Raw genomic sequence first — 16,456 nt, forward strand, 5'->3', positions numbered from 1 at the left:
CCATCGTGTGGACGAGGTTTGTGAAACACCTCTTAGCTGCCGAACCACCAAGTGTTGGTCGACACAATGGGGACGTAGCATGTTGGCAAGCACGTGAACCTCGGGAGAAAATCGATTGTCTCTTATCTTTGGCATTCTCCCCATGATTGGCTATATATTCTTCTTGTGATTGGTTCATCCCCTACACGTCGGTATAATCACCCTACTCACTTATTTACATTCTTGCAAACTAGTTGATACAAGCTCTTTAGTGTAATTAGAATTGGGAGCTTGCTTTATTATTTACATTCATCTAGTTGAGCTCTTTAGAGTAGTAAGTTTGAGAGCTCTTAGTGAGTAATTACATTGCAAGTTGTGTGCCTAAGTAATCATTGCAACTAGAATTGTTGGATAGGTGGTTTGCAACCCTTGTAGAGCTAGAGCAAGTTTGCATTACGCTATTTGTCATACTAATCAAATTGCTCTAGTTGATTTGTAGATTTTTAAATAGGCTATTCACCCCCCTCTAGCCATATTAGGACCTTTTAGGTCTCCACTAGTGCCCGGAGGTTCTGATGGATTGCCTGTTCATGGGGGTCGTTCGGCTCGGACAGGCCGCGTAGAAGCATTGCCGCGGCGGCGATGTTCTGGTTCGCTCGAGCAAAGTGTGGGGGGGTCGTTCCCCCTGTCCATGGTGTTGTGCTGGACCTAACGGGCGCGCCTCCGGGCACCGCTCGCCGGTCTATGCGTGCGGGGGCGCAGTGTGGTGCGCCAGGCGTGCCGACGCAGTTGGTGGCTGATGCAGCCACCGTTGTCGTAGTTCCTCCCTGTGCTCAAGTGTGAGCTCGGAGGTCTCCACGTGAGGGTCCGGAGAGGTGTGAGTCCATGAGGACTCCGCTTTCGCCGGTGGGTGTCCTAGAGGGTCCGCCATGGCGCACTCCCGGGATGGACGGTGGCTAGGTGCCACGTCGCCAATGCTGGAGCTGTCACTCTCGCCATCATCATCCATGAGGTCAAGGAAATAGGTGGGAGCATAGCTCGCCATTTCCATGAATTCGAATGCGAGAGGGGGAGGCATAGGCATCCTTCGGAGCCCCCGAGCGTATGCGTCCACAAAAGATGCGAGGCCGTAGGGGAACTGGTCGTACGACGGTGGCGTTGGGGACAATGGGGTTCCGCCGGGTAATCGGTGGAAGATAGAGAATAGTAAGTAAATAACAGCGTGTATATTACTCATAGCAGGGTTTGAGCAGAGAGTTTGCTCAGAAAGAAGCGCAGATGCTGCGTCGTCGAAGTCGTGCGTCCCAGAGTCGATGGAGGGCGCTGTCGATGTTTCACCACCGAAAGTCTGCCACAGGGGTACCCGGGGCAGTATGTTCGGGCTTCGGCGTATGCTGAACTCGATGGTTAACGCAAGAGACAGTCGATTTATCCTGGTTCAGGCCCTCGATCGTAGATTGAGTAACGACCCTACGTTCAGTCGGCGTTAGCCTTTGCGTTAGATTGATTGTGAAGTGTTGTGTTGTACAATTGTCGTCCTCCTTGACAGGAGCCCTGCCCTCCTTTATATAGTCAGGAAGCCAGAGTCCTAGTCGGTTTACAATGAGATTTCCTGGTAGGATTACTTAATAGTTCTACTACTAAGATTTACATGGGAAGAATCCTAGTCGAACTAGATCTTCTCTCTCCCTTGCAGGGTATCCTGTGGGTCCTGTATCAACAAGCCCCCGAGCACTTCATGGTTGAGCTCTGAAAGTCTCGCTCTGCCCCTTCAAGTCTTGTTGAGTAGGAACAAGATGTCATCCGAGTGCTTTCTGGAGTGAAACCTTGTAGCGCTTCTTAGGATCTTTGAGTGGCGAGTGCTTTTCTGAAGAAAAAATACATCCATCTGGTTGTAGCCCTCGAGCCTCTTGCTATTTGGAACAAGGAGCTGGAGGATCTTGTCTTGAAGTTGTTCTAATTGTTCGTTGAAGTTTTATCAAAAAGAACTCGAATATGGCTCGTTCCGGGTTCTTTTTGTCGTAATGTCTTGAAATGGTCTGCGTTGAGGAAGTCTTTTGATGACGTGTGCTTTTTCGAAGAAAAAGTGCACTCACTGAGTGTAGCCCCCGAGCCTCTTGCTATTTGGAACAAAAAGTTGGAGGGTCTTGATCCTTTGTTTGAAAATTTGTGTTCTGAAGTAGTCCCCAAGACTTGGATTATGCCATCGTCCGAGTAGTTTCGCGGCATCTTTCCGAAGCAGCCTTTTAATCTTGGATTAAACCATCATCCGAGTATTTTCGCGGCATGCAGCCTCCGAGCTTATGTCCGGGTTCCTTTTGGGTGAAATTGCACTCACTGAGTGTCGTGCTTTTGGGTCTATCCCGCAGCTCCGCGCTTTCTCTGAGTTCTTCTCTTTAGAAAAGAAATCGGATGAAGAGTCTTGATGTATCGTCGTCGTTGTAGTCTTGAGTTTCTTGTATTCTTGGTCCTTTATCTTTGGTTCTGAGCCTCCAGGAGTAGTTGAAATGAAAGCCGGGTTCCCAAGCTTAGTGTTGATTAAGCTATGGTGCTGGCCGAACCTCCGAGCGTATATCCGTGTTGTTTTGTTCAGGAAGAACTCGGATGCGAGGTCTTGGCGTATTCTTTGATGGTCTGCTATTGTCAGATGCAGTTGTATGGTGGTGGTTGAGTGTAAATGCCTTTTGTTCATGGGTTGTACTGTGCTGGTATATTCTTCCGAATATGCCCGTCTTCGAGTACTGCTTCCTCTCGCCTGAATCGTCTATTATTGAGTCCTGTCTTTTCACTATGTCCTTTGTTAGGCTTATTTCGTTGGTACTCCTAGTCCATGTACGCCGATCCTTTGGTCTATAAATACTGTCCCGGAGTGCTTGTTTTCATCCATTGGACATTCTGTTGAAACCTTGGTGGTCATGAACATGGTAGTTTGTGAAGTAGAGTAGCCCCCGGGCATATTTTGTAGTTCCTGTGTGTCTTGTCGTAGCTGGAGGAAATCTTGTGATAGGGATTAGAGGTAGGCTAATCCCGCGACAGCATTGTGCCAGGATGTACATGGTGGTAGTTGGAGGAAGTCTTGTGATGTGGGCTTCGTTTCTTCATCCGGCAGTTCTGGGTTGATCCTCGTCGCTTGTCTTGAGACCGTCCGGTGCAGATCAACACCATATCCAGCATCACATCGGTCTTGGGTAGATAGATGCCCGCCGGACTTCTCTGCTCCATGTTGCCCTGTCGTGCTGCCGATTTCCGCCTTGGATGCACTGCGTCCGTCCTTTGAAGAAAACAGTGTATCTGATGGCGGTCTGTCCTTCCGAGTAGCAATTTGGGACACGTAGTCGTTCCAGGGCCTAGTCGTGTCCGTGTTCCTCTTTGCTACTTTGCTTTTCGTGGTGCCGAGTTCATTGGGTCTTGTAAGATTTGTAATCTTCTATTTTTGAAGTCGCTTGTAATGTAACGAATCTTGTCTTTTGAGTTGTCTTTGACTTTTCTGTTGTGATCCCTGTCGTTCGTGAGACTACCGAGTTCTTTCTTACATAACCGGGTTCTTTTGTTCCTCGTGAGGTAACCCTCTCTTTCTTCTTTCTCTCTTCTTGGCTTGACGGGTTGTTCTTGTATCAATCTGATAACCCTGCCATGGCGTTGGACGGATAAGTCTGAAATCTGCCCGTTGGTTTGTACCGTTGTGTGGATTCGTGCCCTCCGTCGTTTTAGCTGCGTCGGTAAATGGACCGTTGCGTTCCCACATTGTGTTTTAACGGGCCTTGTGGGCCGTTTGTATCACTGAAAAATCTATTTAAAGACCTTTTATCTTCCTTTCCTTTGCTGTCCAGCTCTTGCCTTTAAACCCTAGCTCTCAGAAATCCGCCGCTGTCATTGTCGCCATCACCCGAGCACCATCATCCTAGCTTCATCTTCCTTAGTGTCTTTTTTGCTTCCGCCAGTTCATGGGAAAGAAGAAAACCGCAAGCAAGTCTCAGGCGACCCTTCGTGGACGAGGAGTCATCCCTCTCTTTGATTGAAAACCAGGAGTTTGTGGCCATGAGGGCAGCTTAGAAGGTTGGGCCGGCTCCAACAATAAGCGAAGACCAGCTGCGCGAGCTCGTTAGCGACGTCTTGATCCAAAGCAAAGTCATCGCTGAATGGAGAGTTCGGGGCGAGCATCGGGTTCTGGCTCCGGGTCCTGGTGAGATTGTCCTTTTTGTTTCCTTTGTCCGCGCTAGACTTGTCTTCCTGCTTCCGCCTTCCTTCATCAGTTTCTTGGTTATTTCGGGGTTAGTCTGAACCATCTAACCCCCAATGCCATTCTCCATCTTTCTGTTTTTGTTCACCTTTGTGAAGCCTTCCTTGGGATCCCTCCTTCTCTATCTCTTTTTCGCTTTTTCTTTCGTCTGAAACCTCAACCCCACCGTGAAGAAACCAGTGCCCTTGGCGGTTGCGGGATTCAGTTCGCCAGGGTCTCAAAATTAAGTTTTTTGATTATGACCTGGTCGATTCTGTCAAAGATTGGCGTGCCGAGTGGTTCTACGCTGCCAATTTGATCCCTTCCCTTGTCGTCCACTCCGGATCTGGTCCTGTGGTGAATGACCGATGGGACAAGAAGCTTGAGTCACCTGCTGAGATTCAAGCGATCCAGCCACTCCTTGATAGGATTAGCATGCTGAAACAGCAGGGTTTGACCGGCTTTGGTATTGTTTCAAGCTTCCTTCGTCGCCGGGTTCAGCCTTTGAAGGAGCGGGAGCATCTCGGCTTTGAGTATTCTAGGGCCGAGGATCCTTCACGCATGGTCCCAGCTCTTGAGCTGACCGGTGAGGAGGTACTCGAGCGTCTTCAGAAGATGCTGAAAGGAGTGAGCGTCATTCCTCCTGCCGTCTCTGAGTTCTCGGCCATCAACCCGCCTCCAGCTGTGAGTTGTCTATCTTTTTGTTTGAGTACTTTATATACTTTTGCTGCATCCTGTTCTTGCTTAGCTTTTCTTTGTCTCGGTTGTTTTATTCTTTTTCACAGGAGCTTGGGCGAAACTTTGTCGATCCGATCCCCCTTGATGTTCTCCCTGCCGTGGCGGAGACTGGGGATCGTTTAGCTGGAACCTCTGCAATTAGTAAGTCCCAAACCTCTACAGCCCTTCCTGGGGTTTCTTCCGGATTTGTTGATGTATATGAAGAATATGTTCCTCGTCTAGTCCCTCGCGGCCCTCGCAGCGTCCCGAAGAGGGGGCGAACGGATGGGTCTTCATCTGGCCTGCCTGTCTCCAAGAAGCCTCGCAAACCAAGTACTCCCTCAGGTACTCCAGTCGTTGCTAGCATGCTCTTAGGTGAGCACATTTAATACTCTTTGTTCCTTTATTTTCATGTCTCTCTCTTGATCCGAGTACTTTTATTCTCTTTTCAGCAGGTGCTCTGGTTTCCTTGGCTGAGGAAGAAGAGGATGATGAAGTCCCCCTCGTCATGCGGCGGTGAGTTGTTTTTCATATTCTTGTTGTATTGAATTTCTCTTCTTCGTCTTGACTTTTAGTTTTGAACTTTTTGAAGTAATCGGAGGTCGGGTGCGAGTTCTTCCGAGACTCCCGCGCCGACTTCTCCTGAAGCTCCGGTGTCGAGTTCTTTGGTTGCCTCTGCCCCGAGCTCTACTGCTCCTCTGGTGCGGGGTTCTTCCATGGCTCCAGCCCTCGGCTTCTTCCGCGGCTCCGTTGTCGGCTATCCCGCGCCCGTCGCCGGGTGGCGGGGACGTCTTCGCCGTCGTGGTTCCCCCTGCGAGGCCTTCTCTTGGCTTCGCGAAGAAGAAAGTGGTTGGGTGAGTAGATTCTAGCTTTATCTTTTTGGCTTTTATCTTCCTTCCTCTGGTTCTTAATGGTGCTTCCTTTTATCATTTTTCAGTGTTTCGTCTTCTCTCATTTCTTCATCGACTTCTTCTCTGCCTCCCGCCGCGCCAACGAGTTCCGAGCCTCGGGACTCACAACATTCTGTTGATGAAGTCGCCGCGGGGGCTTCAGAGCTTCCTGGCGGAGTTGCGGACTTGGCCGCTCCGGAGGTGACTGTGGCCGTCGCGCCGGGTCCTTCTGAGGGTTTGGCTCCGGCTTCCCTGGAGGTTGCTTTGGTCGTTCCTTCTTCGCCCCAGCCGGCTTCTCCTTCCCCTTCTCTTGCTTCCGGCGGCCCCTCTTTTTCCGGTGACGTGGTGCAACAGTTCGATGCCACTCATCGGTTATCAGAGCTGACCGCAGCCTGGGGGAGCTTGTCGACCCTCGCGACTTCTTTTGGTGAAAAGCTCCAGGTAGGTTTTATTGCTACTCCTCTTTTGCATGCTTGTTTTTCTTCTGTTCTTACGCCTTGTTTCTCTTTGCTCAGTCTTTCTCTCGTGATCATTCTGGCTTCTTTTTCTCATCTGAAAATGAGAGGAAGTTGTCTTCGGAGGTGGACGCTCTGAAAGCCGATCTTGACCTCCTCCGGGCTGAATTGGAGACGGAGCGTCAAATGTACCAAAAGGAGGAGAAGACCCTTCGCGCCCGGGTCGTGGAGACGGAGAAGCAGAGAGATGCTGCGGTGGAGTCTGCGAAGAATGAATGCAAAGGTGCCACGGGTTCGGCCTGTTTCTTTTTGTATTTTGACTTCTTTTTCCGCTGACTTGTTCTTGGGTGTCTTGTCTAGCTCTCCGAGTCGAGAAGCAGAAGCTCTCGGAGAGTATCGATGAAATGAAGGCCCTTGTCCGTTCTAGTCATAATAAAGCTGAGGAGGTAATTACTCATGCTGAGGAAGAACTCGCCCTTGCTAGGCTGATTAGGCGCGGAGCTGACAGAGATCTTGTGCAGGCCCAAAAAACTATTGAAGGCTTGTCCGGGAAGCTGGCGACGGCTACTGAAAATTGGAATGTTTTGTGGAAATCTTTTCGCTCAGTAGCCGATGTCCTCCGGACTCCAGCGGATGACTGGGCAATCTTGGGCGCAGTTCATTCCTCGGATTCCGACTCGTTTCCAAGAGTTCGCGAAGAAGTGTGCCCAAGTATGTACCAAGAATGTGCTGGCCCAGGTCCGGGTCCTTGCTCCAGAGGCGCCTCTGTCCAAGATAGCAGAGGAAGCTGAAAGCCAAGAATACCTTGACGCCGTTGAGAGGATGGAGCCCGAGGTCGAAGGTCTAGCCAGTAGGGTTGTAGATAGTCTAAATATTGACATCTCCCTTTCTGATGACAACGCCTGACTTGATTGAGCATCCCCTTGTAATATTACACTCCCCTTTAAATGAAGATTCTTTATTTTTGTTGATGTATTCTTTGCCTGGGTGTGGTTGAAGTTACTTGACTTGCTGAGTACTTTGTCCTGTTCCTGTCTCCGCTCCGCAAAACAACTCTGTGTGTTATCCTTGACGAGACCCCTCGATTTGTCGAGTACTTTTCTTTTCTTCCTCTTTTGTGATCCGTCGAGTGCTTTGTCCGTGCTATGACTTGTTAGATGTAGATCTTTGCGTTGACAACCTTTCGCCTGCGCTATGTAAAACGACTCGGTATAGAATGTTGCCTTGACAAACTTCGGCATCCGAGTGCTTTCTTGAGTGGCGCTTGTGCTTTTCTGAGGAAAAAGTATTCCTATCTGGATGTAGCCCCCGAGCCTCTTGCTTTTCAGAACGAAGTGCTGGAGGGTCTTTTGAAGTTAAATTTCGGTCGACTGGTTTCGGGTGTTAGCTTTTAGCTACCCTCATCGGCGGGCTCAAGCGTCTTTTCAGCTATTTTGCTCTCGGCCGAATGCTCAGGCATGTTTTCAGCCATTTTGCTTTTTGTTTCGGGTGTTAGCTTTTAGCTACCCTCATCGGCGGGCTCAAGCGTCTTTTCAGCTATTTTGCTCTCGGCCGGAATGCTCAGGCATGTTTTCAGCCATTTTGCTTTTTGTTTCGGGTGTTAGCTTTTAGCTACCCTCATCGGCGGGCTCAAGCGTCTTTTCAGCTATTTTGCTCTCGGCCGGAATGCTCAGGCATGTTTTCAGCCATTTTGCTTTTTGTTTCGGGTGTTAGCTTTTAGCTACCCTCATCGGCGGGCTCAAGCGTCTTTTTCAGCTATTTTGCTCTCGGCCGGAATGCTCAGGCATGTTTTCAGCCATTTTGCTTTTTGTTTCGGGTGTTAGCTTTTAGCTACCCTCATCGGCGGGCTCAAGCGTCTTTTTAGCTATTTTGCTCTCGGCCGGAATGCTCAGGCATGTTTTCAGCCATTTTGCTTTTTGTTTCGTGAAAACAACTCGTTGAAAGTCATGACAAGACATGCTGTGGATGAATGTCATCTTTATTGATCATGAGTATAAACTACTACATATGTTGTTGAAGAGTATTGCTTTTCGTCGATTGTGAACGTTGGTCCCTTGTGGCTTGCATATCTAGTTTTTTCTTGAGTTGTTTTTACGCGTAGAATCTTCTTAGCTGGCTGATGTGCCATGTATTGCTGACTTCTTTTCCATCTTCGGTTATTAACTTGTATGTGCCTGGTCCTGGTGACTTTTGTGACAATGAACTGGACCTTCCCATGGACTGAGTAGCTTATGTCGTCCGTCAGTCTTCTGTATCCTTCTTAGTACTAAGTCTCCGACTTGTAGTGATCGGGGTTGGGTACTTTTGTTGTAATGCCGTCTTAAACCTTGTAGGTATCTGGCTGATTGGAGGGTAGCGTTTACTCTGATTTCTTCTGAGCTGTCGAGTTCTAATCTTCTTGTGTGTTCTGCTTCTCCTTCATCGTATTGCTCTATCTTTGGGGATGTCCAGATCAAGTCGGCGGGCAGTACGGCTTCTGACCCGTAAACTAGGAAGAAGGGTGAGTAGCCTGTTGCTCTGCTTATTTGAGTTCGTAGTCCCCATACTACTTTCGGTAATTCTTCAATCCATTTGGACCCATAGTCCACTAGTTCTTCGTATAATCTTGGCTTTAATCCGGCTAGTATGAGTCCATTAGCCCTTTCTACTTGTCCGTTGGCCTCTGGATGTGCAACAGACGCAGTAGTCTATACTGAAACCACAGTCTTGTGCCCAGCTCTTGAATTCTGTAGCTGTGAAGGGGAGCCTAGATCTGTGATGATTCGATTGGGCATGCCGAAGCGGTGCATAATGTCTTGGATGAACTCGACCTGCTTTGGTTGCGCTGTACTTCGCGAGTGGTTTGTATTCAATCCACTTGGTGAATTTGTCGATTGCTACGAAGATGTACTCGAAGCCGCCTTTTGCTTTCTTCAGGGGTCCCACTTGATCTAGCCCCCAGCAGGAAAAGGGCCAAGCGGGTGGGATGCAGATAAGATTGTGAGCTGGTACATGGGCTTGTCTTGCAAACATTTGGCAACCTTTGCATTTTCTGACAAGTTCTTCTGCGTCTTTCAAAGCGGTTGGCCAGTAGAATCCGGTGCGAAATGCTTTGCCAACTAGTGTCCTTGAAGCGGCATGATTTCCACAGCAACCTGAGTGTATTTCATCTAGGATCTCTTTGCCTTCTTCAAATGAGACACATTTTAGGAGTACTCCTGATGATGTTGCTCTTCTGTAAAGTTTATCTCCTACTAGAACGTAGTTTTTGCTTCTGCGAACAACTTGGGTGGCCTCTGCTTTATCTGCTGGCAGTTTATTTTCTTTGATATAGTCGATGAAAACTTGGCTCCATGAAGTGTTGATTACCAAGATCTGAACGCCTTTAGCCTGAATTTCATGTGTTGTTTCACCGGGTTGTTTGATAGAGGGAACTGATAGCTCTTCTATAAATACGCTGGGTGGAACCTTTGCTCTGTCTGATCCGAGCTTGGCAAGGACATCTGCTGCAATGTTGGAATCGCGTAGGACGTGTAAAATTTCTAATCCTTGGAAATGTTTTTCAAGTTTCCGGATTTCAGCACAATAAGCACCCATGTTTTCTTTGGTGCAATCCCAATCTTTGTTGACTTGGTTGATGACTACTGCTGAATCACCGTATACGAGTAATCTTTTTATTCCGAGGGTAATCGCCACTCGTAGCCCGTGGATGAGGGCTTCATATTCTGCTTCGTTATTTGTAGCTTGCCATAATATCTGAAGGACGTACTTGAGTTGTTTTCCTTCTGGAGAAATGAGGAGAACGCCTGCACCGGCCCCGCCTAGTTTGAGTGATCCATCAAAGTACATCTTCCAGTGGTCAAGGATTGTATCTGATAAAGGCTGTTGAATCTCTGTCCATTCGGCCACGAAATCGGCGAGGGCTTGAGATTTGATTGCTTTCCGTGGGGTGAAATTGATGTCAAGAGCTCCAATTTCAACTGCCCACTTGGATATGCGCCCCGTGGCATCTTTATTGTGTAGGATGTCTCCGAGTGGAAAATCTGTCACCACGGTAATCTTGTGGCTTTCGAAATAGTGGCGAAGCTTCCGTGAGGTAATGAGTAGAGCGTAGAGTAGTTTTTGTACATGCGGGTACCGGATTTTGGACTCTGACAGTACTTCGCTGATGTAGTATACGGGACGTTGCACTTTATACACGTGCCCTTGTTCTTCTCTTTCTATGACTATTGCTGTGCTGATTACGGTAGGAGTTGCCGCAATATATAGCATCAAATCTTCATCTTTCTTCGGAGGTGTCAGGATAGGCGACGAAGTGAGGTATTCTTTAAGTTTTTTGAAAGCTTCGTCGGCCTCTATTGTCCACTCGAACTTGTCTGTCTTCTTTAGTAGTTTAAAGAAAGGTAACCCCTTTTCTCCGAGTCTTGATATGAAACGGTTGAGGGCCGCCATGCATCCTGTTAGTTTCTGCACATCTTTGACACTTCTAGGTGGGCCCATTTCTAGTTATAGCTCGAATTTGCTTGGTGCTGGCTTCGATCCCGCGCTGACTGACCAAAAATCCGAGTAGTTGTCCTGAGGGAACTCCAAATACACATTTATTTGGGTTCAATTTCCATCTCCATTTCTTCAAGTTTTCGAAGGTTTGCTTTAAATCTTCAATTAGAGTGTCTGGGTTCTTTGTTTTCACCACCACATCGTCCACGTATGCCTCCACATTTTCACCGATTTGATTCCCAAGGCAAGTCTGGATAGCTCTTTGGTACGTGGCGCCAGCGTTCTTTAGTCCAAACGACATGGTCTTGTAGCAGTAGGCACCAAACGGGGTGATGAAAGATGTCTTGCTCTGGTCTTCCTCTTTTAGTGCGATCTGGTGATATCCTGAATAGCAATCGAGAAAAGATAATAGCGCAGATCCTGCTGTCGAGTCAACTATCTGGTCAATGCGTGGTAGCCCGAACGGATCTTTTGGGCAATGTTTGTTGAGATCTGTGTAATCGACGCACATACGCCACTCGTCCGTGTTTTTCTTCTGCACAAGGACCGGGTTTGCTAGCCAATCTGGATGAAGGATCTCCTTGATGAATCCGGCTGCCATTAGTTTTGTTATTTCCTTTTTAATTGCTGCCTTCTTGTCAGGTGAGAATCGTCATAGCCGTTGCTTTACAGGCTTGGAGCTTTTGTTAACATCAATTCTGTGCTCAGCCAACTCCCTTGGGACTCCTGGCATGTCGGCCGGCTTCCAAGCGAAGATATCTTTGTTGTCCCGAAGAAAGTTGGTGAGCGCGAGTTCCTATTTTGCCGAGAGGTGAGCACTGATGGTTGCTGTCTTGGAGGTATCGCCTGTGCCTAAGTCGATTTGCTTGACGTCGGCTTCTTTTGGTGGTGCGATGATGCTGGGCTTTTTAGCCAGGTATTTCTAATTCTTCTTGGCTTATCTCATGCAGTGATTGCGGCTATTTCTTTTCTTCCATTGTCGGCTTGCGCTTTAGCTGCAATTTGGATTGCCTGAACGTCGCAGTCAAAAGCGCGCTTCAAATCGCTTTGAAGAGAAAGGATACCGTTTGGTCCTGGCATCTTAAGCAGTAAGTACGGATAATGTGGTATTGCCATGAATTTGGCCAGTGCTGGACGTCCGAGGATTGCATGATAAGACGAATCGAAGTCGGCGACTTCGAATTTGATAAACTCTGTTCGGTAGTTTGAGGGAGTTCCAAAGGTAACAGGTAAAGTAATTTGTCCGAGTGGCATGGCTGCTTTGCCAGGTACTATTCCATAAAAGGGTGTGCTTGTTGGCGTAATCATCCCGGCGAGTTGTAGTCCCATTTTCCTTAGAGTTTCTGAAAAGATGATGTTGAGTCCTAGCTCCTCCATCGATTAGTACTTTGGTGACAGGTCATACTAGCAATAGTCGGATCTAGAACCAGTGGATAATGGCCTGCGTTTCCCACGCTAGTCCATTGGTCTTCTCTGGTAAATTGGATAGGATACTGTGACCAATTGAGGTATCTTGGTGTAGCCGGTTCTGCTGTCATAATGGTCCGCAGTGCTAGTTTTTCTTGATGTTTGCTTCTGCAATCCGGAGCCCCTGAGAAAATCACTGCTACCATTCCCCTGGGTTTTTGGAATCCTTTGTCCTCGTGGTTGTCTTCTTCTCTTTTCTGATTGTCCTCTTTGGTGTTTTCCTTACTATTTTTTCTTGTGTATCGATCATTGAAAGTGTAGCAATTTCCGATGGTGTGCCTCCCACTAGGGTGCAATGGGCAACGTATGTTTTCAATGTCATCATATCTTCTGGGTTTGGGAAACTTCTTTGATTTGTCGGCCATTGCCACAGTATTGTCTGGTCTACGTTTTCTTTCTTGATGTCTGCTATTTTGGTGATTTTGCTTGTCCGAGTTGTCCTGGTTGCTTCTGTTCGGGAACCTCTCTCGTGTTTTTTCTTCTACAGTAATCATCTTTTCTACTGTACGTCTGAATTCTTCATTGTTTCTCGGATTTTCTTTGCAGAAGTCTTGAAATTGCCACCTAGCCATGATTCCGTGAGAGAAAGCTTCAATTACTTCTTGTTCGGTTATGTCATGCACTTGAGCTCGTAGTTCGCCGAATCGTCGATAGTAATTTCTAAGACTTTCACCTCCCTTTTGCTTGAGTCCTTTTAGCTCTGCATGAGTGATTGGGTGTGTAATGATTCCTGTGAAATTTTCACAAAAAGCTCTTTGCAAATCCTCCCAATTTCTGATAGATCCTGGGTTCAGTTTGTCGAACCATTGGAGGGGCATGGCCTCCAGTGCCATGGGAAAGAAAAGGGTTTTGATATCGTCGTCTCCTCCGGCTAGTTCAATTGATTGTGAATATATTCTGAGCCATTGCCTTGGTTCAGTTTTGCCATCATACTTGGAATGGTTAGACGGTTTGAATTTGTGAGGTAATCGTACCAATGCAAGCCTGTTCGCGAAACAGGGGAACCTATCGTGTGCCTTGGTTTCTTTGAATTCAGATTCGGCACCTTCTTCTGGCCAACTGTTGTTTGATGGGAACAATCTTGCGAGGTTGTCTGGGTAGGTACCCTGCTCCTAGTCTTCCTTAGTTGTTCAAATCGGTGACCTTGATTATGTTCCTTCCTACTTCCTCCATCATGGCTTCCACCCGGCCCAAGTCTTTCGAAAGCAGATTTCCTTTGATTTTGATCTTCTTGCCGGTGGGTTGTTGATCTGGCAGGTAGTCTTGATCGAGCTTTCTCTTCATGCGTTCTCAGGATCGCCGATCGGAGCAAGTCCTGGAGCTGTTCATACTTCTCACCAGGATGTGAAGTTGTTCCGAGTTCTTCTAATGCTTCTCGAATCTTATCGTAAGGCGTATTTGTCGTGTGTCTTCCTTCAACTTCCCGTTGCGATTTTCTTTTGTCGTACTCAGCCAATTCTGACTCGTATCTGATCCAAGCTTCCCTGCGCTGCCTAGCACGGTGTTGGCGCCCTTGCTTCAACTTGTTTTTTCTTTCTCTAGCTTGTTTCTGACTATCGGTTTCTCCATCGTAGCCCTGGGCAAAGGGTGATATGTTGGATTCTGATTCATCTGATGATCTGACATCGGGTGCTTCCGGGGGATTTAATGGTGACCGCGGACGTCGAACCATGAGCACCTCTCGTGTGTGAGTCATTCTGTTATTGGCATTAGTTTTCATGCTGTCGGAGTCGCTGATAACTTTAGTAGATGCCCCGGTGTCGTAGATCGAGTCTCCTTCTTGGTAAGGTAGAATAGCTATTGTTGTTGTGCCGACTAGTTGGGTTCTGCTATCCTCAGGAACGGAACCCGACCAGTGGATGATATAGTCCTGCGATGTTATTATCAGCACGAGACCCTCCTGAGCTCCTGTTAGTGGTATCCCGAATCTAGGATTGAAAGATCTTTAGAACTATCCCTGACAGGATTTTGCCATGTTGTCGAGCCCAAATGGAAAAGGACTCGACTTCTTGAGAGAACTCTGGGGGTAATCCGAGTTGTTTTGGGTTGTGCTCTGGAATCTTGCCAAAAAAGAACTTGGTTTCTTGAAAGCACTCGGATAAAACTTCGCCTTGGAGCTTGAATTCGAATCGGATACGAGTGGTCGTGAAATCTGATTTGAATCGGATAATATGAGCTGCGCGAATCTTCTGGTGAGCTGATCCGTTGCAGTTGTTGGAATAGGAACTTCTTTAAGATGATCTGGATCTTCGAGGAGATGACTTTGAAGCTTGCCGTTGTTGTCTGCCTCGCAGATCCATGAGCCGAAGATGAAAGTTGATCCCGTCGGGAAGATTATGTTGTCGAGGTCCATCGAGCTCTCGGATGCAAAGTCGCCGAAAGCCCCTACCTGGCGCGCCAGCTGTCGATGTTTCACCACCGAAAGCCTACCACGGGGGTACCCGGGGCAGTATGTTCGGGCTTCGGCGTATGCTAAACTCGATGGTTAATGCAAGAGACAGTCGATTTATCCTGGTTCAGGCCCTCGATCGTAGATCGAGTAACGACCCTACGTCCAGTCGGCGTTAGCCTTTGCGTTAGATTGATTGTGAAGTGTTGTGTTGTACAATTATCGTCCTCCTTGACAGGAGCCCTGCCCTCCTTTATATAGTCAGGAAGCCAGAGTCCTAGTCGGTTTACAATGAGATTTCCTGGTAGGATTACTTAATAGTTCTACTACTAAGATTTACATGGGAAGAATCCTAGTCGAACTAGATCTTCTCTCTCCCTTGCGGGGTATCCTGTAGGTCCTGTATCGACAGGCGCCCCTTTGATGGGTGCCGGGACGTGAGGCTCCTCGCTGAGGTGTAGCACGCCGAGCCAGTCGACGATGAAGTCTAGGCTTCCGAAGAGGAAAGCCTAGGATGGCTCGAAGATGGGTGGATCCTGCATCCCAGCGGGTGAGAGTGCAGGAAACACCAGCGAGCCGAAGCGAATTGTATCACCCGAGCCCGCCACGGTGAGGGTGGTGGAAAAGTGGGCCATCCAATGACCAAAAAGTGTTGAACGTACAACGTCTATCCCACGGACGGCGCCAACTATCAGTGCAGAAAGTGACCAACTAGTGAATATTTGTAGTTTTGCCGTACGTCATGATCGGAGGTGGCCTAGCACTCAATGACACAGGATTTATACTGGTTCAGACAACGTGCCCGACGTCTAGTTTGGGTCGGTTAGTGACTTTATTCCTGAGCCCAGGTGCTCGAAGTTTACAGTGGAGTTATAAACGAGAAGGAAGAAGAAGGGGTGTACAGGAGGTCTGATTTCTCCGGTCGAAAGGGCCAAGAGCGACAGAAGCTACGCTATGAGCTAAGTGTTCAAGCGTGTGCTTCGAGTCCGAACCCGGTGGTTCTGTAGTCATGAGCTAGTGAACTTGATCGGTGCCTTTTGTCTTCAAGAAGGGCTCTCCCCTTGTTGGAGGGGGCGCGTCCCCTTTTATAGATAAAGGGGATGGCTTTACAAGTGAGAGGGTGAGGGTACGTATGCTACCGAGCCTTGTTGCCCACGCCTATCGAGCCTTGTCGCCCACGCCAGTGGGTACAAGATAATAGTAGGTGCCTACAACACTGTTGATGTCACTGTTGAATGTCAGATACATACGGGAGGTCGTGCTGCCTTTTTCAGGGATGGTGGTCGTCGGTACCTGCAAATACTGTTTGATGCCTAGAGGCATGTGAGGAGTCTCGCTATGTTCACCTGATACGGTAAATCTTGGCGCCCATACCGCTATCGATGCCCAGAGGCACATGGGGGCCTTACCGTATGGGAGTTTTAGCGGCCCCTACAATACTATAGAGAGAGATGTCGGCGCCTACAATATTGTTTGTGTCAGTGTGGCTGCAGAGTACTGTTCCGCGTAGGGTATGGTCCCTGGTACAGTGATTTTGACTTGTGAGCCTTGCCTTGCTTTTCTCCGCACGTCTTCTGGTTCCTACCGAGCGGGCGTCCCCGGTCGGATGGCTCCAGTCGGCTCTGAGTGCGTCGGTCGGAGAAGAGCGGTGAGCAGGGTTCCTGCGATCCCTGGTCGAAGACGTGGGGTCGGAGTCGAAAGTAGTGTTTTAGGCTAGACCTCCCGATCGGAGGGGCCATCCGGTGGCGGCTGGAGTCGAAGCGAATGCTCCGGTCGGAGAGGTGGGCTGAAGCAGCCGACGAGAGGGCGCTGTTCCTCTTCGGCCAGACCTTCCGGTTGGTGGCTGGGCCGCCCTTCCGGCCTG

General features: G+C 48.5%; 1 protein-coding gene across 1 annotated transcript; it reads left to right on the forward strand.

Moving 5' to 3' along the window:
* The first annotated feature begins 4,584 nt into the window (after positions 1-4,584).
* Positions 4,585-13,464, forward strand: LOC136470241 (uncharacterized). The gene is made up of 5 exons (XM_066468149.1): positions 4,585-4,882; positions 4,984-5,077; positions 5,159-5,260; positions 5,371-5,431; positions 13,461-13,464. Exons 1-5 carry the CDS (start codon positions 4,634-4,636, stop codon positions 13,462-13,464), a joined length of 510 nt encoding a protein of 169 aa, XP_066324246.1. The 5' UTR covers positions 4,585-4,633.
* Positions 13,465-16,456: the final 2,992 nt, after the last annotated feature.

The sequence above is a fragment of the Miscanthus floridulus genome, chromosome 8 (genome assembly GCF_019320115.1).
Source record: "Miscanthus floridulus cultivar M001 chromosome 8, ASM1932011v1, whole genome shotgun sequence".
NCBI classification, from domain to species: Eukaryota; Viridiplantae; Streptophyta; class Magnoliopsida; order Poales; family Poaceae; genus Miscanthus; species Miscanthus floridulus.